This window comes from Wolffia australiana, chromosome 15 (genome assembly GCF_029677425.1).
Source record: "Wolffia australiana isolate 7733 chromosome 15, ASM2967742v1".
Lineage (NCBI taxonomy): Eukaryota > Viridiplantae > Streptophyta > Magnoliopsida > Alismatales > Araceae > Wolffia > Wolffia australiana.
Window position 1 is genome coordinate 7,762,879 of NC_135849.1, and position 27,885 is coordinate 7,790,763.

The 27,885-nt window shown below is 38.3% G+C and overlaps 2 protein-coding genes across 5 annotated transcripts; one reads left to right on the plus strand and one right to left on the minus strand.

Moving 5' to 3' along the window:
• Positions 1–9,785: 9,785 nt before the first annotated feature.
• Positions 9,786–12,471, minus strand: LOC144713073 (uncharacterized). 2 transcript variants are annotated; one of them, XR_013583949.1, is made up of 5 exons: positions 12,153–12,471; positions 11,770–11,905; positions 11,091–11,255; positions 10,080–10,626; positions 9,786–9,956 (listed from the first exon to the last, which is right to left on the minus strand). XR_013583949.1 is itself a non-coding variant. In XM_078587555.1 (4 exons), exons 1-4 carry the CDS (start codon positions 12,338–12,340, stop codon positions 10,132–10,134), a joined length of 984 nt encoding a protein of 327 aa, XP_078443681.1. In that variant the 5' UTR covers positions 12,341–12,471; the 3' UTR covers positions 9,958–10,131. The 2 variants fall into 2 exon arrangements, 1 of the variants encoding a protein (XP_078443681.1); XM_078587555.1 differs by lacking the exon at positions 9,786–9,956 and having other exon boundaries at positions 9,958–10,626.
• An 11,575-nt stretch (positions 12,472–24,046) lies between these two features.
• LOC144713264 (RNA-binding CRS1 / YhbY (CRM) domain protein) lies at positions 24,047–27,715 on the plus strand. 3 transcript variants are annotated; one of them, XR_013583987.1, is made up of 7 exons: positions 24,084–24,129; positions 24,224–24,289; positions 24,654–24,740; positions 24,999–25,410; positions 25,494–25,895; positions 25,982–26,226; positions 27,520–27,715. XR_013583987.1 is itself a non-coding variant. In XM_078587826.1 (5 exons), exons 2-5 carry the CDS (start codon positions 24,730–24,732, stop codon positions 26,129–26,131), a joined length of 975 nt encoding a protein of 324 aa, XP_078443952.1. In that variant the 5' UTR covers positions 24,047–24,129; positions 24,654–24,729; the 3' UTR covers positions 26,132–26,691. The 3 variants fall into 3 exon arrangements, 1 of the variants encoding a protein (XP_078443952.1); XR_013583986.1 differs by lacking the exon at positions 24,224–24,289 and having other exon boundaries at positions 24,047–24,129; XM_078587826.1 differs by lacking the exons at positions 24,224–24,289; positions 27,520–27,715 and having other exon boundaries at positions 24,047–24,129; positions 25,982–26,691.
• Positions 27,716–27,885: the final 170 nt, after the last annotated feature.

Here is a 27,885-nt window from a genome sequence, read left to right on the forward strand (position 1 = left end):
TTTTGTGATAATCTTTGAACGCATCAGTACTAACTCGAATGACTGATTATGGTTTCATAGTTTACCATACCCTAAGTTGTCCTAGGAGGGTCAAGTCGATGACAAACATGTTCCATTTGTGAGTTGATACACACTCCTTATCTTCTAGAGCATGAGGTATGGATTGGCACCCCACGCATTGGAGACTCAACCTATCAATTGGGTTAAATTAATCCGACATTGATTTATCTCTATGATGATATAAGTTAATTAAAATGGAAGGCCAATAAGGATTATTGGGCTGTTGGAGTCATTAACTCGACTGATAGGTGGGCCTAGAGGATCACACACAAACGGTCTTTTGGATGGTAGAAGCTATTAAAATTTTTGTGGTCTTTATAAAAAATACTCACTTAGTATAAATTGGAAAAGGCCCTAAACAAAATCCACCCATGCCATAATTGTTCAGGGGCCTTTCCCTTCTTCTCCCTTCTCCCCAAAGCGCCACTCCATTATCAATATGATCGTGATAGCGTAACAACAATGACTTAGCATGAATGGAGCTCATCAAGGTGGAGGAGATTTGACGTGCCAAGGATAGTACATATATGTCTAGATATTAAACATATGCAACTTGACATGTCTCACTTGAGGATCCAAGAAATCACATATGCTATTTGTGTCAAGGCAATTCATTTCATGTTTTAACAACACCGTAATGATGTTGTTTTAAGTCTTCAGTTGCACATTGTTTTGAGTTTTCATCCATATCGAGACCCTAGAACCCAATAGTGATATCAGATCCAGAGTCTGCCTTGTATTAGATGAAGAGTGATATCAAAATAATCCAAAATGATATGCAAAAAGTGATTTTTTTCCATTATTTTGGTTCTATCTTGTTCGGGTGCCCACCCCATTTTGTTCAATACTCACTATAGTTTGAGTGAACTCTCTTCAGAGATTGAATGGGATCTGTTCAAGGTAGATCAAGGCCATTTGGCGTTAGAGGGCCCTGGTGGCTAAATACCAGCCCAATATTATCTAATGTATATATATACATATATACAATATTCTCTAATGTATATATATATACACAATAAATATATTGATTTGAATTTGCGACACCCTGAATTCTCTCATATATCCATGCAATGGATTGCAAGCGTGATGAGCCTTTGGAAATATAATGATGGGTAGCGCTAAGACAAGATTTAAGGACTAGGCTCTGTCTTATTACTAACTGAGACAAAATGCAATACATTATAAATTACTGGTAGAGTTAATACAATCTATCTTAAATCTATATTTAATTTATTTACTATAAAAGTTTACATCTATATTACCTAAAAACATCAATTATAAGGCAGACCGTGATGCATCATCTGATCAATTAATAATCAATTCAATTATCTGATCAATAATTACATAAACAATATAGTAAATTGATGTTCAGATCAGGCGACTGATTAATGACAACATCACTGAGCAATGAAAAGCTGGAATTTTGTGTAATAATATGTCAGTTTTGTTCCAAATGTATTTTTGACTTCAAATCATTGTTTGTGTTAACAGTATATGTTAAAATATAAAAAATGCAAGGGAATAGAAAAACATTAGAATGCTTAAAAATTATGGTGATTAATGGACTTTTGGTTGGTAAGAAAATGTGAAACATTATATTTAAAATATTCTACATCAGGGATTAATCTAAAATCATGTGTTTTTAAAAATATAGTATCTAATTCCACACCGACCATAGGCAAGTGTGGAATGGAATTTTAAAGCAGTTGATGAAACAAAACATTTGGATTTATGTGGATTTCAAAAGCCCATCAATTGGTTGGTATAGCAGATGACTTTATTCTAGGTCTGATCTCTCTCATCTATGAATAAATTCATGAGAAAATAAATCTTCGATGAAATTTCGGGATAATGCTCTCTAAAGAGTAATACACACATTCAAATGGCATGAATTATTCAGGTATGTGCGGGCTAGAGTCTATCTAAGCAGTCTGGTCAAAATTGGGAAGCTATCCCCTTCTTGGAATATAAATATACCCTAACTGGAACATCTACCCCATCTCTTACTGGAACTTATTTTATCTCAATGAAACTGATTCTAGTTAGTCCCTTAAAAAAAGTAGGCCTAATCGTTAGTCAGGTCATTGGTCCCTCTCACGACAGTTGACCCATTGGCCTACTCTTTGTCCATAACGTACTAGCCTGATCCGTATGGTCACTACCACTACTGACCCTATAGATTCGTTGAAATAAAAATTCCAAAAAAAAGATTATAAATTCTATTTATATGTGTTAATTAAGTGGATCCTTTTTTATTAAATACCAAAGTCATGGAAATTTTCTTAGCTTTGTAAAATTTGTAATGGATAGCGGAAAATTCTAGAGTAATTTTGAGGTCTATTTTTAACATAGTATATATATTTATTAAATAATATTATAAAATAAAAGTGTTATCAAACACATGATAAAATTTTTATGCATGCATAATACAAACATAATGATTCATGCATGATTCGATCAATACAGTTCCTAAAACCATGATAAATGACATATAAATATAGTTCCGGATTGTCCCGGATATGGTTGATGGACGGGACGGGATAAATTTCATCTCGTCTGACGTCTAGAGTAAGTTCAGGTACGAAGGACGGGACAGTTTTTCATCCAACGATAAAAAACCGTCGCAGCCAATCATCCGGGACGGTTTTTCGTTCCTTCTAGTCCTCCTGTGATGAATTTTTGTCCCAAAATTCATCCTAGACGAAAAAACCCATTTATATTTTTAATATACTAATATAGATTTTTCTAAATTTTTGAAGGGAAATATGAAGGAGAGAATGCAAATGGACATATGTACAATTAATTCTGAGCGGCGTTAGTTTGTACACACGAAAAAATACAGGGACCTTGATGCAAATTGTCACAGCGAGGCCCATGTGGCGAGATCTCAACTGTCGGATGTGAATCCGGTGGTTTTTCGTCCACATCCATCCATCCATCGTTCGAGACCTACGGACGGACAGTTTTTTCACCCCACGGGACAAAACCCGTCCCGTCCGGTGATCCCCAAGATGAATTTTTGTCCTGAAATTCGTCCATATCTTGAGATCGGATGATTTTTTGTCCCAGGTTAAAAATAATCACCTCGGGACAAATTATTATAATAAATAAAATTTAAAAGCTACTCAATGCCACATGAGGGAATCTATTAATGATACGCGCTGGAATGCTTAGATAATTCATTAAAATAATGTATTTATATGTTTACATTTATTTCTATAAGATTAATCACGCATTAAAATTAATAATCTTGAAATTTTTTGTAAGACAATTGAAATGTTTTTATGTCGATAAGTTGGAGGTCTTCCCTAGATATTTCTGCTTTGAAATAACATATTATGAACTTTTTAGATATCTGATACTGGTATTGGATATTGGTTGCTACAGTGCCGATATTCGATACTGATATCCGTCTTGATGTCGAGATCCGTCTCTGTCTTAGGGGAAGGATGACGATATCAGATATCGGGTGTGGATATCGGTTTTTGATATCCAACACCGATATATTTTATAAAAATATATTTCATTCATTGTTAAAGAGCGATTAGGTGAATCAACTTGTGGTAGAGGGTATTTAGAGCCTTTTAATTTGTTTATTGCTACCTGTAAGATATACAAGTCAAACTTTTTTTTCTTCCATATGGGATAACAGCAGGATTTTGAGATTAACAAACTCTGAATACTTTATCCCATATGGAAGATAAAAGACATTTCGGCCTTTATTTATTAGACGAAGTATTAATATCATAGATATATATTATATATAAGCCGATTATAATATAAATAAAATCTATCGATATAATATTAATTCATTTAATATATATACATTGTGTAATATATACAGCACACAATTTTGTATGCCTTCCATATGGGATAACAGGATTCGAATTTTAATAAAAAACTACAAATCCAGTTATCCCATATGGAAGAAAATAAAAATATTACACTGTATATTAATCGAGGTTGATAACATATCAAAACGTAAGTCGTTAGATTTAAATAAACCAATGAATGAGATAGATAGCTTAATTTTTTTCAGTCGATACCGGTACCGATATCCGGATACCGCTTCTGATATCCGGATATCGAAAACCAATATCCGACATCCGGTATCCGTCGCGTCCCTCTACCTACGGTATCCGGTACCGATGTCCGTCTACCCCTCAGAGACGGATATCGTCCGATATCCAATATCCAATATCCAATATCTAGCACCGTCCCATTTTTTCCCGGATATCGGATATCGGTTGTCCGATATCGGATGACGGAGGGATATCAGTTGGGCGAACCCTAATCACCTCCCCTTCCTGATCACGAGAGCTCCTTTCATTCTCTCCTGAACATGTGCAGATCTTTACTTCTAAAATCCTAATTAAATCTCTCAAAAGACAGCCATTGGTAAGCATTAGCTAGTGTTCTAATCAAGACATCATGCACAACTTCACAGTGTCAATATGAACATTCTACGAAATAGCAGTATTTTCCACTGCAACTTATATGATATTAATTCATCAAACCGATTGGGATATTGACATAAAAGACAAGAGTCTATTATCCAAAATCTTCCAACTAACCCATAAGAAAAAGGGTAGATTATACTTCCACATTATCACTATATTGAGCATGTGTACCATTTTCATAACTCTATCCACCATCATTTTTCTGATCAAATTTCTTCTTTGGACAAAATACACTTTCTTTTGCAACTGGTCAGTACATGATTTTGATCGAGTCTGCCTCTTACTGGACTTCTCTTTTTCCTTCAATGTTACTCTACCTCAATGTATAAGGTGTTACTTATCGTCTGATCACAGCCAAAAACTCTAATCATATTCCACCAGAGTTATACCAAACTCATCAAAATTCATGGTAAGCATATTATGCAATCAATCATATACTGTCATTATAAATTGATCAAAGCAATACAAGAAAATAATAACTTCGTTAAAAGCTGATAAACCACACTTATGTGTTGGAAATAGTTAGTACTAGTGTTTGTCGTCCCGATACCGGTACCAGATGCCGGTATCTTGACGGATACTGTACCGGATACCAGAATGGCAAATTCCGGTATCCTGTTTTTTCGATATCCAGATATCGGATATCGGTATTGGATATCAGCTGCTACAGTGCCGATATCCGATACCGATATCCGTCCCGATTCGGCATCCGTCTCCGTCTCACGGAGACGGATGCCGGTATCAGATATAGGACGTGGATATCGAAGACCGATATCCACATCTGATCAACCTTATTCTTAATTTTCTTAAGGTTGACTGTGTATGTTCGATTCAAAATTTTTGAATCGAAAATACACAGTGACTCGGTGACATTCAGTGACTCGGTGACATTCAGTGACTCGGTATCGGGACGGACTCTGTGGAGCTTAGATGGCTTAGACGGCAGAGGACGGCGGAGGACGGCTGCGGCTACATAGGTAGGTCTTCTGTTAATTTCCTGCTGCTTTCATCTCGTAGCGCAATGAAATCCTGCTGAATGATCTCCTCATTTCCACTTTGTAGTTTTTTATACTGTGATGCGAAACTTTGTTCTTGATCTTAGAATGGAAAATAGAGAAAGTAAAACTCAAAAGATGAAAAAAATCTTGTCACGCAATGATCTTCTTATTTTCGCTTTGTTAATTTGTTGAAATCTGATCCGTGACTTTGTTCTTGATCTTCAAATGGAAAGGAGACAAAGTAGTGATTTAATGAGAAAGAGGATCCATCACAAGTTGGTGTTATGCTGAGAATGCCAAGTTTTTTTCTTCTGTTATGCTTGAATTATTATTATTTTTAAATTATGCTTGAATTATTCTTGAGCGGAATTATTCTAAATTCTTGAGCAGAATTTCTTTCCATATTCTCTCTTACTCTCTCATTCTTACGATCCTTTTTTCGTTCTCAAATTACATTTCACTGGAATTATTCCTCTAATTCTCCTCCTCTTCTCTCATTCCATCGCAATCTATGTTTCTTTCTATCTTCTAATATTTAACTCTTCCTTTCTTCACAGAGTGAGAATTACTCTGTGATTAATTATGTAATTCTTTCTCCCGATTTTCTTTCTTTCGCCCTTTATCTCACTCTGTGACTCTCCCTTTCTCTCATCCAATTCCAGTGTAATTCTCTCTCTAATTCTCCCTTTCTTATCGAATTCTATCGCATTCTCTGTTCCTCTTTATATTTCTATCTCTATAAGTCTCCCTCCCTTCTCACATTCTCCCTTACTCCCTACTTATTTCTCTCAATTTTCTCTCTTCCACCCTCTCTCTCACTCTGTCACTCACCTTTTCTGTCATTCCATTGAAGTGGAATGACACTTTGAATCGTTCCCCTGATCCTATCACACTCTTTGAATCTTTCCATGTTCTTTCTCTTATTCATATTCTTATTCTGTGAAGACGACCCTGAAGTCGGGGACTCCAACATGGTCGTCTTAGACTGTCCAACCCGATGGAACAGCACGTACACTATGTTGGCGGCCGCCAAGAAGAAGCGTAATGTACTTGACGAAGTCTCGACGGCTTTTGGCCGGAAGGCGATGTCGTCGAAGTTGTCGAAGGACGAGTGGGAGTTGGTAAAAGAGTTCTGCTGCATCCTTGGCCATTTCGCCGTATCAACTGATCATGTTTGCAAGACAGTGACGCCGGCGATCTGCGATGTCTTGTATCTCATAGACGACCTCAAGGTTCACATGGAGGAAGTGGTCCAGCAAGTCGAAGATGGAACATTCTTCACATCCGTTCGACGCTTGCACGAAGGAGATCGTTCGAACATGGCTCAGGCGTCTAGAGCGATGCATTGCAAGCTTGCACAGTATGCTGAGATATTGTGGGCGAATGAGGCGATCACAGCTGCGGCATTGATGGATCCAAGCCACAAAGGGTCAATGCTCCGCCCGGGCGTCCGAGAAGCGACCATCGCATACGTACGGTCGTTGTTACCCAGTGACTGGTTGAGACGTGGCCCGAGAGGGGCCGCTGAGGAGGGGCAGCCAAGAGGTGAAGAGTTGGACGAGTGGCTTAACAGCACTATGCGGCACGTGCAACCGGCACCGGTGACAACGAGGTCGGCGTGGGACAAGTTCAACCAGTTCCTTCCAGAGACTGTGCCAAATGAGGGTGTGTTCACTCCACTAACGAGGTACACATCACATAACTGAACTAGATGTTCTTATTTCTACGTAATTATCGTTACTGATCTCTTATCTTCTGCAACACAGGTGATGATCAAGTGAGCACAAATCTCTGACAGAGCCGTTGGGACTACGTTTTTTTTACAGACCCACAGTCATAGCATACATATGAATTTTGCTACAAATGTCGAATTAACGACGTGTATGGATTCTTTTGAATTTATTTAAATTTTGATACATTTCCAAAAATGTAATTGAATATCCCTAAATTACTAAGACGATTCAAATGAATCCATAATATTAAATTTTATTTCAATTTAAATAGACACTTTCAGTTCTTGTTATAAATTTATATCCGGCATTACTATATTCCTCCAACTATCCAATAAATAATCTTAGTATCAATAAAAAAAATTAATCGCTGTAATTAAATATACTGCCAAGTATATTTACTCGTCTATTCAATTTCTTAACTATATTACACAATTTTATTCTCTTAAAATAACAGTATATTAATTTCTTCATAACATTAGTTGTTAGTTAAAAATAACAATTCTACAACTATCTAGTTATTATATTGCATATTTTCTGCAGTTTTATTCACATAAAAATATAGTTTACTGATTTCAATAAAACATTAGTTGTCACTTGTCAGGCATTCTCATAACCATTCCACTAATATATTACACTCTACCCTAGTAACCTTATTAACTTTATACGGAATTTTATTTTACTATAATTAAAAATATATTAATTTCTTAATAACATTAGTTGTCAGTTAATATTAAATTTATTATTTAAATTATTAACTATATAACGCAATTTTATTTTCTTAAAATAACAATATATTAATTTCTTAATAACATTAGTTGTTAGGTCATGTTAAATTTATTATTCCATTTATTAACTATATAACGCAATTTTTTTTATTAAAATAACCATATATTAATTTCTTAATAACATTAATTGTTATGCAAGATTGAATTTATTGTTATTTTTATTAACTATATTACGCAATTTTATTTCCTTAAAATGACAATATATTAATTACCTAATAACATTAGTTGTTAGGTCATATTAAATTTATTATTCCATTTATTAACTATATAACGCAATTTTGTTTCCTTAAAATAACAATATATTAATTTCTTAATAACATTAGTTGTTATGTAATATTAAATTTATTGTTATTTTTATTAACTATATTACGCAATTTTATTTCATTAAAATGACAATATATTAGTTACCTAATAACATTAGTTGTTAGGTCATATTAAATTTATTATTTCATTTATTAACTATATAATGCAATTTTGTTTTCTTAAAATAACAATATATTAATTTCTTAATAACATTAGTTGTTATGTAATATTAAATTTATTGTTATTTTCATTAACTATAGTACGCAATTTTATTTCCTTAAAATAACAATATATTAATTTCTTAATAACATTAGTTGTTAGGTCATATTAAATTTATTATTCCATTTATTAACTATCTAACGCAATTTTGTTTTCTTAAAATAACAATATATTAATTTCTTAATAACATTAGTTGCTATGTAATATTAAATTTATTGTTATTTTTATAAACTATATTACGCAATTTTAGCCTCGTTATCATGATATTTTAAAATTTTAAAATTACATGAGGTATTATCTGTGGGCGGCGAGCTGGCGAAGATGAGAATTAACTGTAAGATGGCTGGGGAGAATATAAAGTCCCAAGGAAATTAGAATTTTTCCATATGGGATTGCAGACGACTGAAAAAAAATTGCCGGATATCAGTTTTCGATATCCGGATATCGAAAACCGATATCCGGACATCGAAAACCGATATCCGGCGTCTGATATCCGTCTCGTCCCTCCCCCTCCGATATCCGGTACCAATATCCGTCTAACCACTGATAGACGGATATCGCCTGATATCCGATATCTGATATCCGGAACCGTCCCATTTTTTTCCAGATATCGGATATCGGTTGTCCGATACCAGATATCGGACGGATATCGGGACAGCGAACACTAGTTTGTACGATCAAAAAGTATAGCACTGTCTGCCAAAGTGTTGTCTTTGTAGTCTTAAATGTCACTGGACCATATTATGATGCCAGTATTTTCCAACTAATATATAACTCATTGATATCAAGGATATACAACATAGCCCCACTCCTAACACAGTCACGAATTGGATTATATATTTTTAGTAGATGCGGATGCCAATCACAAACTAAAACATCTACAGGCTTTGAGTTTCCCACTCTTATCAACAAATCCTAATGAATCTTTGGTTAACAAACCCAAATTTGGCCAAATTATCAGTTTTTCAACATCGTAGCAAGTAAAATACAATCCAACATTTAAATAAATAATTTCCAAACACAGCTCTGATACCGGTTGTTGATAATTATCGATTACAACATATTGTTCTACAAATTATTCTATCATAATGCCAGGTTGTATCACATATAGAGCTGGCCTTCGACCCGTCACATAATATCTCTCTAAATGCTTTCAAAGAAATCATTTAGAGAGATATTATGTGTAATCAAAGAAATCCCACACTGTCATATCTTCAACGGGAAAAAGGCAGAGAAAGAGAGGAATAATATAGTTTCTCGTAGTAAGGAGCAAAATAATCAAACAATTTTTGCGTGAGAGAAAGAGAGCTCAACTTTCTTCTTCAGGTTTCCACAATATCAACACAGATTAGAAAGATATCATCCCTTTATTTTTTGTTACCGAGCAATAGACAAGCTCTGCCAAATAGAAAAAAAAATTACTCAGGGAAAACTTTAGCATAACTTCATTCTTGTAATAACATGAGAATAAGAGTAGAGAACAAGAGAACTTTTCACACGAATTAGAACCCAGATCTTTACCTGTAAAGTTGCTCCTCGGATTAGAGTGCTTCAAGGACACAGAAACAGGGTATCAGTGCCGTCGAAAGCCATTGGCCTCAGCAGCCGCAGAGCCACCCTGGAGATAGAAAGTCCGGCGACGGACGCTCTCCTCAATGGTTGCGCTGCCACCCGCCTCCGTTCCGAACATGCTCTTTCGAGCAGCGTCAAGGAAGTTCTTCCCGCCACCGTCTTGCGCCGCTTCAGAGGCATCCCTCTCTGATGCCCGACTAATCCGCTTCCACCGCTGCTCCTCGTGCACCTCTGCATCCAGTTGCATCTCCCTCAGCCGTGCCGCCCTCTCCTCCTCGCTCATCTGCGGCCTGTTTGCCCGCTTTCCTGCCCGTCGTTGCCACTCCTCTGACTCTTTTCTTTCCTCTCTGTGCCTTGGTTTCTTGTGCCTGTCCTCAGAGTCGCTGGACTCTGGAGAATGTCTATGGCGATGTCTCTTCTTCTTCTCTTCTGTCTTCTTCTTCTTCTTTTCCTTCTTGTCGCTGCGTTTCTCCTTTTGTTTCTTCTCACCCTCCACCTGCAAATGAACAAATATCAAATAATAAGGATTATCTGTAATCTCTCTATCCATCCAATTCTCGAGGATGACTCAAATTGACGTCATCATCATCCAAAAACCTATGACTGTCATCGTCCGTAGTTTCAGAGATGACGATGATTTTGTCCTCATCATCCCCCTGCAGAAGAATGATGTCAACAATTTCTTGACATATGACTGACGTTGACGAAGGGGTGAAGGCAAGAGATGATGAAATTTGGTCTCTTCGTCATCCTGGCGACAGTGAGAAGACAAAAACTAGTCCTTATACACGACTTTTTTCATAACATTGGCAGATTAAAATTTAAACATTATTTTTTCCTTCTCGCCTTAATTAAGTTTGAACGATCTAAGTGGAACTTATTATCTAGAAATAAAAAATTACTAAAATAAATTGTATCTGAACAGGTGATTAATCAAAATATAAGGTTTTGTTGACTCACTGATTTCCTGATCATGGCCATCTGGACGGGATTGTTCTTGATCCGAGCAATGGCCTCCTGTTCCCTCTGCCGGATGAGGAGCAATGGGTCGGAGTGGAGTTTCCGCCACGCGTCATTCGCTGATTGGGGCTTGTCCCCCTGGAAAAGAGCTCCCGGAGCCTCTGACTGCAAAAATAAAAGAAATGATTCGTAGCTTTAGTATTACTAGTTTGGTTCTTAATGGATAGTGAGAGTACAACCAACTTTATTATAACATTTTTGGAAAGTTATGAGTTTAGACTTCTGTATTTTTACTAAACATGGCAGCATAACAGATATTTTTCCTAAAAAAATATCAGAGGATTCTAAAATGAAAAAAAAATTCTATCCCTTTTGTCTCAACATGGAATAGAACATTGTGATTCATGATTTGTTCTAATTTGCGGTTTAGAGATAATAACTGACAAATTCAAGGATTTTTTGCTCCCACGACTATTTTCAAATGTCAGGAACGGGTCAGCGGCTCAGATCCAAAATTTTCTATTTTTGAACGCTCACTGATCTTTCCGGAGATTAGAGTTAAATAATACAATTCAGCCCAAACATGTATTAACGAATTCCTTCCGCTAAATCTCTATCCGTTGAATGAATCTGAAGGGTAGAAATAATCGTTGATATAATCTGAATCAAAGAAAATCACCTTGGAACTACTGGGTTCTGCCGCGGTGGACGATGACTCTGCTTTTGAAGGAGGCTGGAGAGCTTTGAAACCCTCGGAATTACCTTTCCCAACAGCTAACCCCGACTCATACAGAAATTCCAACCTCTCCTGTCTCCTGCATAACAAAATAATAAAATATTATACAATTAATTGTACAAAGCCTATCCAAAGCAAAATTTTAGAGAGGCTCGAAGGAAGAAATCCTAAACAGAAAAAAAACCCAGAATACGAATTGAGAAATTTATTATCCAGAGAGTGAAAGCAAATCCACAACCAATGCAAAGGAAAACCTAAACAGAACAAAACCCTAGATCCCAAATCGAGAAATAAATTATCCAGAAAGAGAGATAAAATCCACTTACGGAGCAAGCCCGGCACGCTCCTGGAGCAGACGGAACTCAGCGCGCTCGCGCTCCTCCTGAATTTGCTTTCGGAGCTCCTCGAGCTTTCGCTGCTCGGCTCCGTGCTTCTGCTCCGCCTTCCAAACATTTTCAATGTTCCTCAGGCTTCCAGTGTGCCATCCCTTCTTGTTCAGAAACTTGAGCGCCATTTGCTACACCGCCGCAGGCAGAATTCGATCGGGAATTGTGGGTTTGATCTCCTCGGTAGAAACTTCAGCGATGAACAGATCTTCTGAAGAAAACAAGCAGGATAGAGAAGATGAAGGCGGAAAAATGAATATAGCTTCGGGACTGGGTTTTATAGAGCCCGTTAGTGGGCCGAGAATTATTTGGCCCTCGCTGTTATCGAAATTTAGTCCAATTAAATATTCGTTGACGAAAATGCGCGTAAATAATGCATGATCGTCCTGACCTACGTGAACCATGGTGCAGGGACGCGGACGGGACGGTTGTTTCGTCTCAGGACGAAACAACCGTCCCGTCCAAGGGCATAGACGAAAGGCGGGGGCGAAAATTCGTCCCGTGGGCATCCGGACAGGACGGTTTTCGTCCAGTGGGACGAAATAACCGTCCGTCCGGATGTCTCGAACGATGGACGGACGAATAGTGGACGAAAAAATGCCATGCTTAAAATAATTGTATGAAATGAATATCCATAAATTAATTGCATGAAACGAATAATTTAACAGATTATTAGGGTAAAATCAGATTTTTATATCCCATTTATCATTTGATTAAATTCAGGAAAAATGCAATAAAATTCCAGAGAAATGTAGGAAAATGCAATATATCCCATTTACCCTTTGATTAAATTTGGAAAAAATGCAATAAGATTCGAAAGAAATGTAGATTTCCAGAAAAGAATGCAATATATCCCATTTATCCTTTGATTAAAGTTCCTAAAAATGCAATAAAATTCCAGAGAAATGCAATCAGATTTGAATTAAGAAATAATTCAATAGATTTGTAAAAAAATGTCCAAAACTGATTAATCAACCCCCACATTTTATAACACTTAAATATTTTTGTGGACATGCAATTATCGTTTTAGAATAGTAACTCGAAACTCGATGTGTAAAGTGAATAATGTAACAGATAATTAGGGGAAAATCAGATAATTAAGTTTATTTAATCCGTAGATTAAACTGCCAAAAAATACAATGAATTTCCAAGAGAATGAGGAGAAATAAATATTTAATCCCTCATTGAGTAAGAATATAATTTATTTTTATACATGCCATTACCATCCTATTATAGTAATTCCATGCTTAAGTTAATCGCGCGAAATGAATAATTTAACCAATAATTAGTGTAAAATCAGATTTTTATATCCCATTTATCCTTTGTTACATTGATTGTAGATTCAGTTTAGTTCATATGTAGGTACTGTTACAGGTATAGTCATCTACATACTACTGGTTAGTCTCTTTATCTAATCCAAAATAGAAGGAGATTAATTTATGGCTAAAATATTTCTCTCACCTGCTTAAGCACAAATATTTAAAACACTATGTGAAGGAATTTTCTTTCAGGGTTGCTGGAGTGTTGGATACAATCAATTTCATGGAATTATGTGACTTCTAATATGCTGGATTGGTGACCCAAATTGGATTTGGGGAATGTGAACGTCTAAAATGAAAAACAAAAAACCCAAAGACTCTCAACCGCCTGCGGTCATTATTCAACATCCATCAAAATTAATCTCAGCGTAATCAAAATTTCTGTTGAGATCTCACCTCCCAAAATTTATCGATATCTAGATAACCTGATTTATTTGATTGAAAAACACATGGAGTTAAGATAAATCTGAAGGCATATGGACTCTACCTTGTGATGATATGGATATGGAGTTGGGCTTCAGTACAATCATGCAAATTTAAACTGAGCTCTCTTTCACACCAACCATAAATAGAAAATTATAGAAAAACAGGGACATGCCAACATGAAAAGAACTGTTCTACCATTGGTTAAATGTATACGCAAAAGGGGGCAAACTCACCCACTAAAAAAAGATTGTAACACAGAAAAAAATCAAGGGAGATAAAGAAAGGATAGAGAATGACCAGTTTAAGAAAAAGGAACGACCAGTTTTACACAAAATCATACAAAAAAGTATGCATGTTTCACACAAAATCGTAGAAATCTACGCCAAACCAAGCATAATTTTCTCCAGCTCCTGAGAAACTCTGATCTGAGCAGCATGTGTATAGAATTCTGATAGGAAATGTGCTGCTCTTGAAATTTTAATTTGTGGTACAAGATTTTGAAGCATTACTAGCATCCTCCGGACAATCATGCGTCTATTAGAAGTTGTTTTAAAGGGACGAAGCCATTGATAGAGATTTCAGAGTATATGAAATGCAGAAAAAGTCAGTTTCATGGGTAGGAATTAAACTGATAAATTTGGCATAAATGAGTGGAAGTCGGCAATCATCTAAAAACCAATAGAAAATTTTCATAACCTAGAAACATAAAACATTAATTTCCATCGGTAATTTTTAGAGCATTGAAATTCTCAGATGAGGGAATGTGAAAAAAATCAGAAAGGTTTTAGAATCATTTCCCACCGTCGTGCTATTTTAAAAAAAGGATATGATGTAAAAAGATGGTGAACTAGCACAACTTATAGTGAACGTTAGAATGTAGCAGCTACATAAACCTGTCGAGTGCCTTCCTGTTGTTCCCCCTTTGTTACATGGAATAGAGAGAGTTAAGAAAAAGAAGCACCACTTACGGAAAAATCATAAAGTGATAGAACATAACACACCATCACACGAGCTGTCATCGTCATCAAAGCCATCATCGGAGTCTGAGAAGTACTGGTCTACACGATGGAACCATGCCCGAAGCATCATCAGCATCTCAATGCTCTATGAATCTAGGCGTGATCTTTGATATGTGGTGATGACTCGGCCAACTAAGGAAAGCTGCTCCACCAGTGCATTGGACGGGCTTATGGTAAGAAATTGTCACGTAATTTTGGTCAAGTTCGGTAAGTATCGCGTCCCAATGTCCTTCCACCAGCTTAGTGGATTCCTCGTTGCATGGGATGTTTAGATACTTATCCAAATCTTATCTGGGCATGCAGCATGGTTGCTCATGATTGCACAGACATGTATACTGTCACTTGGAGGAAACATGCTGTGGCGGACGGTGACTTTCTGACAGTTGTGTCTGCTCTAAGCCACTCTCAGTGGCTTTTGAAAGAGATGCATACTCTAAAAGACCTCTAAGATAGGAAAGCACATCTTGGTGACATGACATATGCACAACCTCTATTTTGGAAAATGGATCCAATGTTTATGCATTAGCGAATGTATGATTGCCCCAAAGTACCAATGCATATTGCATCAACTTGGTATGCATAGCACTACATGCCGACAGCAATGCATCCCTCCACTCAGCATCCAATACTGCCCCTGCATTGTACATAGCCTGCTCAAGGTGATTCTTAAGCTCTGCGACCAATAATCTTACCTAAATGATTGGCAATTTTTCGCCAAACACACAAAGTCAAAACCCTGGCACAGTGGGCCGAGGATGCCCATACATTCATCAATCAACTCCCAGTCCTCCTAACATTGGTCGTAATCCTTAGTCGATGTCTAAAGGAACATATGGTCCAATACCTCTCTCTTGGCAAGAGCACGCTCTAACATAATGAAAGTGGATTTCCAGCACGTTGGGCAGTCAACCTTTATCTTGTTCAAATTCGGGAGCGCAAACATTTTGCACATATCAACATACTTCTTCATTCGCTGTGTGGATCTCTAAATGACATTAACGATGGCTCTCGCGTGTGAAATGACTAGCCCTAAAGGTGCAACTGTCGCTGCAGTATTATCATCAACCTATGGTTTAGAAGGTTCATCCATGTCCAGCATTGTATTTGGGCGAAAATCTCAGACTACATCCCAATTTTTAGAATTTTATTCAAATCTTCTGGTCCAGATTTCGTCCCATCCTAAATATTTTCATCCACGTCCCCTCCCTTTTGAAAACCATCCCGTCCAAAACATTCTCATCCCATCCCACGTGCGGGACGAGGCAGTGCATTAGGCCACTTGGAATTTGACATGCACACGTGTCAAATTTCAGCGGAACTCTCAAGCGGATACATGACTCCCGCAGGATGTAGAAACTGTCTCGTCCACCGTCCCAGGCTCCGGACGAGATGGTCATTTCGTCCATGGATGAAACAATTTTCCCGTCCGAGGATAGGTGGATGATTCTTTGTCCCGTCCATTGTTTGAACTCTTGGACAAGACAATTTTTTTGTCCACAGATGAAATAACCATCCCGTTTGGGTCAATGCACTATATGCATGTTGAGTTTTGTTTTTGACTACTTTTTATGAGTCAAAATTTGCTTTCCCTCCCTCACTCTGTCTCTCTTGCTCTCTCTCCTTTCCCCCCCTCTCTCTGTCTCTCCATACATCCCTCCCTCTCTCAATATTTTTCTTCCCTTCTCCCTCTCCCCCTCTCTCTTGCTCTCTCTATGCTCTTCTCTCCCTCACCCTCTCTCTCTTCTTCTCTCCTTTCCTCCCTCTCTCTCTCTATGTTCTTCTATATGGAAAATAACTTCAGCAGAAGCATACCAGAGTCCATCTTCCTGGATGGTTTGGAGTGGATATTCTGGGTCAATGCAGTGGAGACTGAATCCTCTTCTGCAAATGGGGGCTGGAGGGTCTCATGTCCTTACATGATCTAGGGACCACAACCATTCTTTTGTAGGCCTTCATGGGCATATAAGTTTACAAAACCACCCATTACGGTAATGTAACTGACTCGGTTGCCACACATATATGTAACCATAGCTATAGATAATGATGCCTTAATCCCGTCCTTCTAAAACCACATTGAGTGGGATAAATATCTCGAATAATAACCGTGGATATACAGTACATTATGTGTAAGCCCACATTGAGATCCAACACTTCTCTCCTTCCCTCCCTCTCTCTGTTCTTCTCTCTTTCCCTCCCTCTCTCTCTCTCTGTTCTTCAATCCTTCCCTCCTCTCTCTCTCTCTATTCTTCTCTCATTCCCTCCCTCTCTCTCTATTCTTCTCTCCTTCCCTCCCTCTCTCTCTATTCTTCTCTCCTTCCCTCCCTCTCTGTTCTTCTCTCCTTCCATTCCTCTCTCTCTATTCTTCTCTCCTTCCCTCCATCTCTCTCTATGTTCTTCTCTCCTTCCCTCCCTCTCTCTCGCTGTTCTTCTCTCCTTCCCTCCTCTCTCGATGTTCTTCTCTCCTTCCCTCCTCTCTCGCTGTTCTTCTCTCCTTCCCTCCTCTCTCTCTGTTCTTCTCTCCTCCCCTCTCTCTCTTCTTCTCTCCTTCCCTCTCTTTCTCCCCCCTCTCCTTTCTCCCTCTCTCTCTCTCTCCCCTCTCTCCTCTCTCTCCTTCCCTCCCTCTCGCTGTTCTTCTCTCCTTCCCCCCTCTCTCTCTGTTCTTCTCTCCTTCTCTCTCTCTCTCTCTCTCTCTCTCTCTCTCTCTCTCTCTCTCTCCTCTCCTTCCCTCTCTTTCCTCCCTCTCTCTCCCCCCTCTCCTTCCTCCCTCTCTCTCTCCCATCTCATTCCCTCCCTCTCTCTGTGATCCCCTCCTTCCCTCTCTCTCCCTCGTTTCTTCTCTCCTTCCCTCTCTCTTCTCTCCTTCTCTCTCTCTCTCTCTTCTTCTCTCCTTCCCTCCCTCTCTCTCTTCTCTCCTTCTCTCTCTCCTTCCCTCCCTCTCTCTCTCCTCTCCTTTTCTCTCTATGTCCTTCTCTCCTTCCCTCCCTCTCTCTCTCTCTGTGTTCTTCTCTCCTTCCCTCCCTCTCTCTTCTCTCCTTCTCTCTCTCTCTTCTTCCCTCCTCCCCTCCCTCTCTCTTCTCTCATTCTCTCTCTCTCTCTGTTCTTCTCTCCTTCCCTCCCTCTCTCCTCTCCCTTTCTTTCTATGTCCTTCTCTCCTTCCCTCCCTCTCTCTCTCTCTGTGTTCTTCTCTCCTTCCCTCCCTCTCTCTTCTCTCCTTCTCTCTCTCTGTTCTTCTCTCCTTCCCTCCCTCTCTCTTCTCTCCTCTCTGTGTGTTCTTCTCTCCTTCCCTCCCTCTCTCTTCTCTCCTCTCTCTGCTTCTCCCCTTCCCTCTCTCTATGCTTCTCTCCTTCCCTCACTCTCTCTCTCTTCTCTGCTTCTCTCTCTCTGTTTTGCTCTCCTTCTCTCTCTCTCTCTTTCCCTATCTCTCTTTGTGCATCTCTTTCTCTCCCTGTCTTTTTTGTGCTTCTCTCCTTTCCCCCTTCCTCTCTCTCTGGGCTTCTCTCCTTTTCCCTTCCTCTCTCTCTCTCTTCTCTCCTTCCCTCCCCCCTCTCTCTCTCTCCTCTCCTTCTCTCCCCCCTCTCTCTGTGCTTCTCTCCTTTCCTCTTACTCTCTCTCCTATCCTTCCCTCTCTCTCTGTGCTTCTTTCTTTTCCTCTTACTCTCTCTCTTTTCCTGCCCTCTCTCTCTCTATGCTTCTCTCCTTTCCTCTTACTCTCTCTCCTATCCTTCCCTCTCTCTCTGTGCTTCTTTCCTTTCCTCTTACTCTCTCTCCTATCCTTCCCTCTCTCTCTCTCTGCTTCTCTCCTTTCCTCTTACTCTCTCTCCTATCCTTCCCTCTCTCTCTGTGCTTCTCTCCTTTCCTCTTACTCTCTCTCCTATCCTTCCCTCTCTCTCTCTCTCTGCTTCTCTCCTTTCCCCCTTCCTCTCTCTCTGGGCTTCTCTCCTTTCCCCGTCCTCTCTCTCTCTCTCTCCTCTCCTCCCCTCCCCTCTCTCTGTGTGGTTCTCTCCTTTCCCACTTCCTCTCTCTCTCTATCCCTCCTCACTCCAGAAAGAGCTTGAGAGTAGATGGAGGAGGAAGAAGAGAATGATAATAACACCAAGAAGTGGTCCTTAAAGATCAAGTGTTTATGAAGTACAGATTAGTAAGTTGCAACTACACTAAGATAATCCTATATGTGTTTAATCCTATCCATCAATCTGTGATCTTATTTTGAATCTTTTCTGTTAGTATATTAATGAGTATAGGGTACATGTAAGATTCTTACTAATCTAAAGTAAAATTTATCCCTATTGGTCGAGGATGTTTTGATGACCTAACCTTTTTAATGATCAAATTTACTTAGAGATATGAACTGAGTGCCATTTGATGAGTAAGATCAAACAAGGGAGAGAGAAAACGATGCAATATCTTCTATTAAAGCAAAGCCCAAAATGGCATAACCAAACAATTGTTTAGCCAATGATGGATTTCGCGCCACGGAATGAATTGAAGAACTGAGAACGTTTCCAATACCGACAGCACATGGCTTCTTCTTCGATTAGAACTTATTACCTATCTCTCTCCCTCTCTCTCTCTCTCTCTCTCTCTCTTTCTCCTTTCCTCCCTCCCTTCCTGTCTTACACTTCATCTCTCCCTCCCTATCTCCCACTATCCCTCCCTCTCTCTCCCTTGCTACCTCCCTCTATCCGTCCATCTCTTTTGTCCTTTCCCTCTATCTCTCTCTCACTGTCTTTCTCTCTCCCTAACTTCATTATATAAATGGAGACATGAAGATTGGGAAGCTCCTCAAGATATAAATTTCCATCTTTTTAGTTATCATTCATATTTTTTTGACACCCATATTTTAAAGCGTACATATGCATGAGAATGTGGTGTTTATTTGTTAAAATATAGAGTAAGAAACTTTCATGGCAGTTGATTAGTAGATAAGTCTGCCATCTTGAACCTGATTATGTAATGATAAATGATCTAATCTGAAGAGTGTATAAAAAGAGAAAATATTAAGTTAATTCAAATTGATATAAACGATATAATGGTCATTAGATGGTACATGTAATATAAAACTGATCAGCATTTGATATATTGTTAATTTCCATGACATCCATGCTTTTTTTTACAGGAAAAAACACGGTGCCGGGTACGCCCAACCTTGCGGTTGTGTTCGTAGACTGATCCAGCCGTGCCCTTGATGCCACCTAGGGGGATTTTATTTATAAGTAGATTATTTATCAGCATTTATAGGTGTGGAGTGAGCATAAATATCCCAATTACACTCGGATCCCACTCGTCCACGCCCATGTGCATGGAAAAGAGAAGATATATAAGTGATACCTGGTAGGTGCTCAGAGAAGGTCGCTCCTGCCGGCGTCTCTCCAGATCCCCCCGCAGCGGTGATGATGCATAGAGTGTGCGAAGACCTCCCTACCGTCGACAAGTAGCATAGATGAGGTGCGTGGCGAGGACATCAGTCAGGCAAGAGAGCGAGCGCTCCCGCCTGCCGTGCTTCATGCAATACGCCAATCGCGGGGGCCAATCGCTGGGAGATGGTCATTCGTGCCAGCAGGAGTGTGTGGAGTCAGCGTAGCAGGTGCGATACTTGGAGTGTGCGTAGTCTAACCTACAGTTCGCAAATGCCAACGTTGAGGTGCGCGGCAAGTCGGAATATCAATCGGGAGGATGAGCTCTCCCGCCTCTAGCGCTCCATGCAATCCACCACTCCCTCGACCCCTCCTTCGACAGTGTGTGACACGTGCGAAGAGTCTGCAAGCCAAGGCATTCAACACGATAGCATCCACGAGCTGTCGAAGGGAGTTCCTGCCAATAAAGGAAAAAGGAGGTAGGGGTTCGTGTGTGTACCGCGTGATTGGCAAGGGCATCTGTTGTCTGATTTCCCTCACATTGCTGGTGATGAACACTAGTTGTGCGAGGGTCGCATCGTATGATGTCCTCCCATACATGCTTAAACCGCCATTGGGAGCATTTGCCTACATGAAGCATGTCAAGTATCACTTGTGAGTCCGATTCTATGACGATATTGTGAAGGTTTTGTTCCTCGTAGAGGAGTAAACCATCACGTATCGCCATAACCTCGACTACTTTATTTGTATTAATGCCATTAAAAACCAAAAATGCACAGATGATACTCCCTGTATGGTCACGGAGGATACCGCCTCCCTCGACTGCCCCCGGGTTCCCTTTGGCCGCACCATCCACATTCAGTTTGAGGGTGCCAATTGGCAATGGATGCCAATGAACAACCTGTAGCTGAAAGTGAATGGAGGCGAGGGTCAGCATATTGCCCCAAGAGCAAAAGAGGTTGCATGCGAGGGCTGAGATGTGGGCGCAAAGTGGTAGAAGATGGTGGGTGCGCCACATCCATTGCTTGACTTGTTGCATGATATCCAAGGCGCGCATGGGAGTTCCTGCAAAACAAGAAGAATTTCACATTTTCCATATCTCTCATAGTAAATAGGCTATAATGACGTGGAGGAAGGGGCTCCATTTAGAGCGTGTTGGCGAGAGATACATCTTGCCAAAACACTCTAACGGTGTCAGAGTAGAGGAGGTACCATGGAGTGGATGCCAATGGTGTTTGATTTGGTGCCAACAATCTAAGGCTGTCTCACTATGGAAGAAAAGGTGCTCCATAGTCTCATCCTGGGGAGATGTGGGACAACAATGAGAACGTGAACTGAGGGAGTGACCGATACGGGTCACTCGATCATTAGTCGGGATGCCACGATTCTTTAGGATCACACTAGGCAGGAAGTAAACCTCATTTATTATGACCAATAGCTACATTATCATAGGGAGTATTCATATTAAACATATGATTGTTGGTGTTTTAATACTTTATGAACTTGTTCATAAACTCAAAATTAGGGTTTTAATTTATTTTTTTGCTGCTATAGAGTTTAACCAATAAAAATATAAACCTGTACTGATATTCATAAAGATAGCTAGGGATGAGTACTTATAATCTCCACAGAGGATTATATTTAGGGATTTAATTTTCTTTAACGAGAAATAAAAAAGACGAGGAAACATTATATAAAATACAGGATAGTGATGTGGGGAAAATGTAAGGAGAGGAAGTGCTAATACTAATAAGATTAAGATGATTAATATAATGTATAATAGTTATGAGATATTAAGAATGAAAAATGAGGATGAAGTGATGATAACGATGTTAGAAGATAGAGGGATACATGAGTAGTATGTGATGATAAATTCATTTCATTTACGTAAGGGAATTGATGAAGACATGATGATGTGAAAGGCATAAGATAAGCGAAAATGTGTGATGTGATGGTAATATGTAATGATAATATGGACAGAAGCTAATGATGATGATTGAAATAAAACTAAGGCAATGACACTTACTGTAAATCCCTAGGGTAATTTGGAAGTGCAAGTAAGCTCATTTTATTCTCAGTTGCCCCTCAAACACCTAGTACACCAAAAATGAGATTGATGGATCTCTTAGACTCACATGGTTTCAATCAGCCTACAAACATAGGAAAATTTTTTAATGATGTTTCTGCCATATATCCATGCCAAATTTATAGATCTGAGGATGCGGATGGCAAGAGGTGAGAAAGACAAGTATGCCCTCAAAATTTCAACTCAATCTGCTTTATAGATCATTAATATGCTATTTTTGTGTCATCAATGATCATTGGCTCTGATAATGACACATGTCCTACATAGAAAAAGAGAAACATAAATGTAATTTAAATAAATAATTAACATATGACATTGTGACAAGGATTACAACGACACATCTACAAATAGTTTTTTTCCATGGATCATGTGCTGCCACAGAATCATGCTGCCTTTTTATTTTTAAACTTCAAGGATGATATAAAAAATAATGATTTTCCTTCGTCTTTGTGCATGCATTTATTTCAATGTTAATTTCATCTTCTTTTCTATCTCTCCATGTCACCCTATGGACTAAAACAATTGAAAAAGGTGTCAGATAATTATTATTTTTATGATATCATGACTTAGAATGCTGCATATATGTCATTTACCTTGATGGACTTCACTACCATCCAAAATAAAATGCAGTTCCTAGCCTTTGAGAAACATACTTGCTAGAAGTAAAGTTTAGATGTTGGATATTTGTTTCTCATTGAACTAGTATTTACTTTTGATATTATGTGGTGTAATATTCCCGTTGTAGAATACACAAATTATGTATGTGATGTAAGTCATCTTTAAATTGTATTTTATAACTAATCTTTTATGTATGTGATCAAGTATTCTCAATTAATCATATACATCAACATGATCAAATACATTAAAGTTATTTTTTAATTTTCTTTCACAAACATGAATTTTAGGGTAGATGAAGTATGAGTTTGTCTTAATTTTCTCACCAAAACAAGGTATTCAGAATTTTTTTCACTATTATGTATACATAGGATTAATTAAGGATCAAAACAATGAAATTATTAAGTGCATTTTAGTGTTCTGTAATAAAAAATGTCATAGGATTTATATTATTTTTTCTAATTAATAAATCATAACATTTTAGAAAAAAGGAAAAGACTAGATTTAATATGTGATCCTAGAGGTAATGTTTTTATCTCCTTTTCTCTTGCATCAACAGTATTTTGGGGACAGATCAGTGTTCTGGATTTCACTGGCAGATTTACATGAAGTTATTAAGTTAATCGAGATGCTTCTTTTTTATTTTACCATTAGGATCTATGTGGGAGGATGCTCAAGTTAGATATATTTAATATTATTTATGAAGTAGATTGTTTGACCACCAATGACAATTAGCTGCACAACTAATGAACTTAGCCCTGCACAAGAAACGTTTATTTATCATTAACTTCTCAATGTTCTTTAAATCACTGGATGTGAAGATGGTATGCTTTAATTAGGCAAAAACTCATTCATTCCACTGAACTTTTTTAACTCTAGAGATCATGACTTAAAAATATAATTCCAATATTTAAAAGATTAGTCTCTTACTCGCTTTTAAATGGTGAGACTCTTGAGGACATAAACAGAATATATTAATTATGGATCCTAAAAATAGACGATTGTTCTAATATAAATATATACTGAGTTCTAAGTCGCCACTCGCGAAGTTTGCAGCGGTAAATTTCAGTCTCGAGGAGAAAGAAATCAATGAACGAGGTAAAGTTTTTACGTATATGGATTTATGTTTTAATCTCTGTTCTGGTGCCTATTGGGTTCAACGATAGAATACATTCATCTCTAATTTGATCAGGATTTGGTTAGACTTTCGTTCAATTCCGGGTTCTATGCGTTGGAACTTCTTCGTATCTTCAAATCGGTAATTATCTGCATTGCTGATATATTTATGGGGTTATATATCTATAGTGACCGAAGACTATTTTAATATTGTGTATTGAAATTTAATGTTTTCCAGTTCAACTTCGTTCGTCCTAAATTATTTCTCATATTTCACGGTAGAAATTTTTCCTGGGAAATTTGATCGTTTCCTTTGTTTAAAAAAGCTATTACTTCCAGGCAACAGAAGTCAGCGGCCAATTTTTGATGTAGCCGTATAATTTTCATGATGTATTCGTAATTTTAGACCATCAATGGCTTGATATGTTCTTTTTTATGAATTTTCTTCATTAAAAAATCTTATTTTGATCTAGCGCATGCTGCATTTATTTGTCTATATATTTCAGGTGTCCATAATGCTTACTATTGATCTTGGATGTTGATGTAGAAGAAACCAATCTCATTTTGCCCTTGGTCCCGGCAATGCTACTACGGTATGAATATTTCCACTTATGTTAATTATCACAGGGATTACGATATGTGATCCACATTTTTCCCGAAAAGGATGTCTGAGTCGGATGCCATTTTGTTTTATCTTTCCCTTTTCAAATTTATAGTTTCTAATTTCGTTAACATTGATTTCTCTGACCATTTATACCCTCTGCCTTTTTTTATTTTTTGATTGTTGTTTTGGAACCTACACTCCGTGTAAAATTATTCATTATTGATTAATTCCTATATTTTTATTGTAGGGCTTCACGAAACAAATTTGGGAAATCTCGTCTAGCGATAAATAATTTCTTGCGTTCCATTGATATTCCTTTTTCCTCTTATTCATCTGCCCATCTACAGCAGAAAAAAAGATGTGCCCTCCCACCAACTAAGCGGAAATCTCATTTTAGTGGTCCAAATGGGCAAAAGGAATTTGGGGTTCGTAGCAGTGTGTTAGTGACTTTGAAATCAGGAGATGACATAGCAAGATTTTCAATTGACCCCTCCACAGCTAGGAATAACAAGATTCAGACAAAAGCTAATGAAGGGACAAAGCATGTGAAGAAGTCCAAAAAGGCAAAATTGAAGGAACTAAGGTTTTTCCGGTTGAAGGCCAAGAAGAAGATGAAATCTCCAAACCCTGAAGTAAGGATTAGGTACAAGCTTGGCAAGGTGAGCTAAAATCCACTGATTCTTTTTTCAAAATTTATGGGTTAAGAATCAACATTTAAGGGACAGTGATGGGTTCTATTCAGGCGAAAAGAAAGGAAGAATGGCTGATAGAAAAACTAAGGAAATTTGAGCTGCCCAGGGGAGTCGACCCCATCTGTGACCCTGAGATTCTAACCGAGGAAGAACGGTTTTATCTCAAGCGAACTGGCGAGAAAAAGAAGAACTATGTTAACGTGGGACGACGCGGAGTCTTCGGTGGAGTAGTTCTGAACATGCACCTTCATTGGAAGAAGCATGAAACCGTTAAAGTGGTCTGTAGGCCCTGCAGACCAGGGCAAGTCCATGAATATGCGGAAGAAATTTCCAGATTAAGTAAAGGCATAATTATTGATGTAGCGCCAAATAACACCATATTATTTTACCGGGGGAAGAACTACGTGCAGCCTCATGTCATGTCCCCTCCTGACACACTGTCAAAGCAAAAGGCAAACTCTCTCTCTCTCTCTCTACTTCTTTCTGTTCCTTTCGGTCTGGATTTGTTGAAGAATGATGATGTGGACTTATGTTTTAGGCGCTGGAGAAGTACAAGTTGGAACAGTCTCTGGAGCACACGGGCCAGTACATTGAAAAACTGGAGATGGAGCTGGAGGAGTATAGAGCATATGTAGCTTCATACAAGAACAGAGACGACCAGATGGCTAAGGATCCTAAAAAAGGGTGATTCTGGGTCTCAGAAAACTTTTCAGTATTAGAAGATTGAAATGGTATCCGTTATACAAGAATGATCCTGGCTCTACTGCTGGTCCTAGAGAGAAGGTACCCACTATGTCTCCCTATCTATCTTTCCCGCTCACTTATCTGTCTCTTATGGGTCAACGATCAGATCACACCCAAGTCGATAAGATCTGATCAATTGAATGACTGGGGTTGTGATCTGATTGATCCAATTTGATTAAGAGGCCCGTTCAAAGAGTGATCTGTCCAGTCGGTCCAATATAAAAGGAATGGTTGATCATATCTGTTCAATCTGATGCTGCCACGTGGCAAGCCCAAAGATCCCATAAAACCAGCTTTTGAAATGCAGCTTTGTGGCTGATCAATATTGCAATATGATGCACTTGATTGATCGATATGATCAACGATTTGATAAAAAATATAACTGGTAGATATGGATCATATGATCTAACCCTTCGATATATTTGGTATGAGCCTATCTTTTGGTATGTTCTAAGTGATTTTTTTAATCTTATCAATCAAGCAAGATCGATTGTGAGGGACAAAGAGGAAGCATGTTTCATCATTTGTTTTTTATTGCTTTTTTTTTCCATCAATGATGAATTAGCCAACTGATCAGACATGATTGTGATACACTCTACCGCATCTATTGGTCACGAATGGATTAGAATCCTGATCGATATATAACTATAATTGATCGACCAGGTCTCGTCGAGAATCAATCTAATCGTGATCATTCGAGATCAAATTGATCTGTCCATGTGATTAGTGTAACCAGAAACTTGGTTGATTGTCAACTCCTATTGACTTTCTTTTGCTATCTTATGACTCTAGGGGTGTAATACCTATGAGGGACTGAATTATTAACCATCTTATAAATAGAATTTTAGTTTTGGCAGAATTATTCAATTTTTCCTCATTAGTGTGGGTGTCCTCTCGTAAGGAAGCAGTTCAAGTCTTAGCCTTCAGCCGACTCAGATCATTTCTCTCCTAACTTTTTTTTGGTTCAAAGTGTGAAAAAATTTACTTCTACCATTGGACGAGGGCTTACTTAGACCTTTTCAAATCCAATGTCTTTCAAAATGTGTGAAGTATTAAGTTTACACTGAAAAGTGCGAATTTTCATCTTAAAGCATTTCATATTCTGGCCCTCTAGGATACTTTTGACATCTGTCTCTCATATGAAAGAGATACTGCTTTCAATTCTTTTGGTCTCTCTCTCTCTCTCTTAAACATATACCATTTTTAATTCAAAAAAATATATATACCATTTTGAATGGTCGTGTTTTTGCTTTCTCCCTCTTTGTCTTATCACCTCCATATTGTGTGAGCATTCATATTTGTCACATCCGCATGCTTTGTTTCTGTTTTAAGGCGTATGATTGATGGTGGGCAGCAAAAAGGTGGAAGAAGGGCTTTGTCAAAGTCTTTGGTACCTTCTATGACAGAGAGAGAGGAGAGAGATGCATTTATATTGCATGTAGATGGGAAGAGAGAAGATAGATGAATAGGTTCTTACACTGGTATTTTCTCCATGTGAAGTAAAATGCTTCTACGTGATTTTTCTTTATTATATTTTCTCCATAGGAAGAGCAAACGCCATTGTCATCTCCAAGATTCTTTGAAGGTTCCGTTGACTCAGAAATTCTGTGAGTCAACATGTTTTGCAGCTAGAAAAACCCAATTCTTGAATATGATTGTGAAAGATGAGAGCTTTCGCCCTCTGGCAGCTTGAAATTC

Excerpts from the sequence above, each read along its gene's own strand:
- LOC144713073 (XM_078587555.1), bottom strand. The coding sequence starts at position 12,340 with ATGGCGCTCAAGTTTCTGAACAAGAAGGGATGGCACACTGGAAGCCTG. Across the intron at positions 11,906-12,152 it reads GAGCGTGCCGGGCTTGCTCC|GAGACAGGAGAGGTTGGAAT; the intron begins GTAAGTGGATTT and ends TTTGTTATGCAG. Across the intron at positions 11,256-11,769 it reads CAGAACCCAGTAGTTCCAAG|TCAGAGGCTCCGGGAGCTCT; the intron begins GTGATTTTCTTT and ends TTATTTTTGCAG.
- LOC144713264 (XM_078587826.1), top strand. Across the intron at positions 25,411-25,493 it reads TTAGGTACAAGCTTGGCAAG|GCGAAAAGAAAGGAAGAATG; the intron begins GTGAGCTAAAAT and ends GGTTCTATTCAG. Across the intron at positions 25,896-25,981 it reads ACACACTGTCAAAGCAAAAG|GCGCTGGAGAAGTACAAGTT; the intron begins GCAAACTCTCTC and ends CTTATGTTTTAG.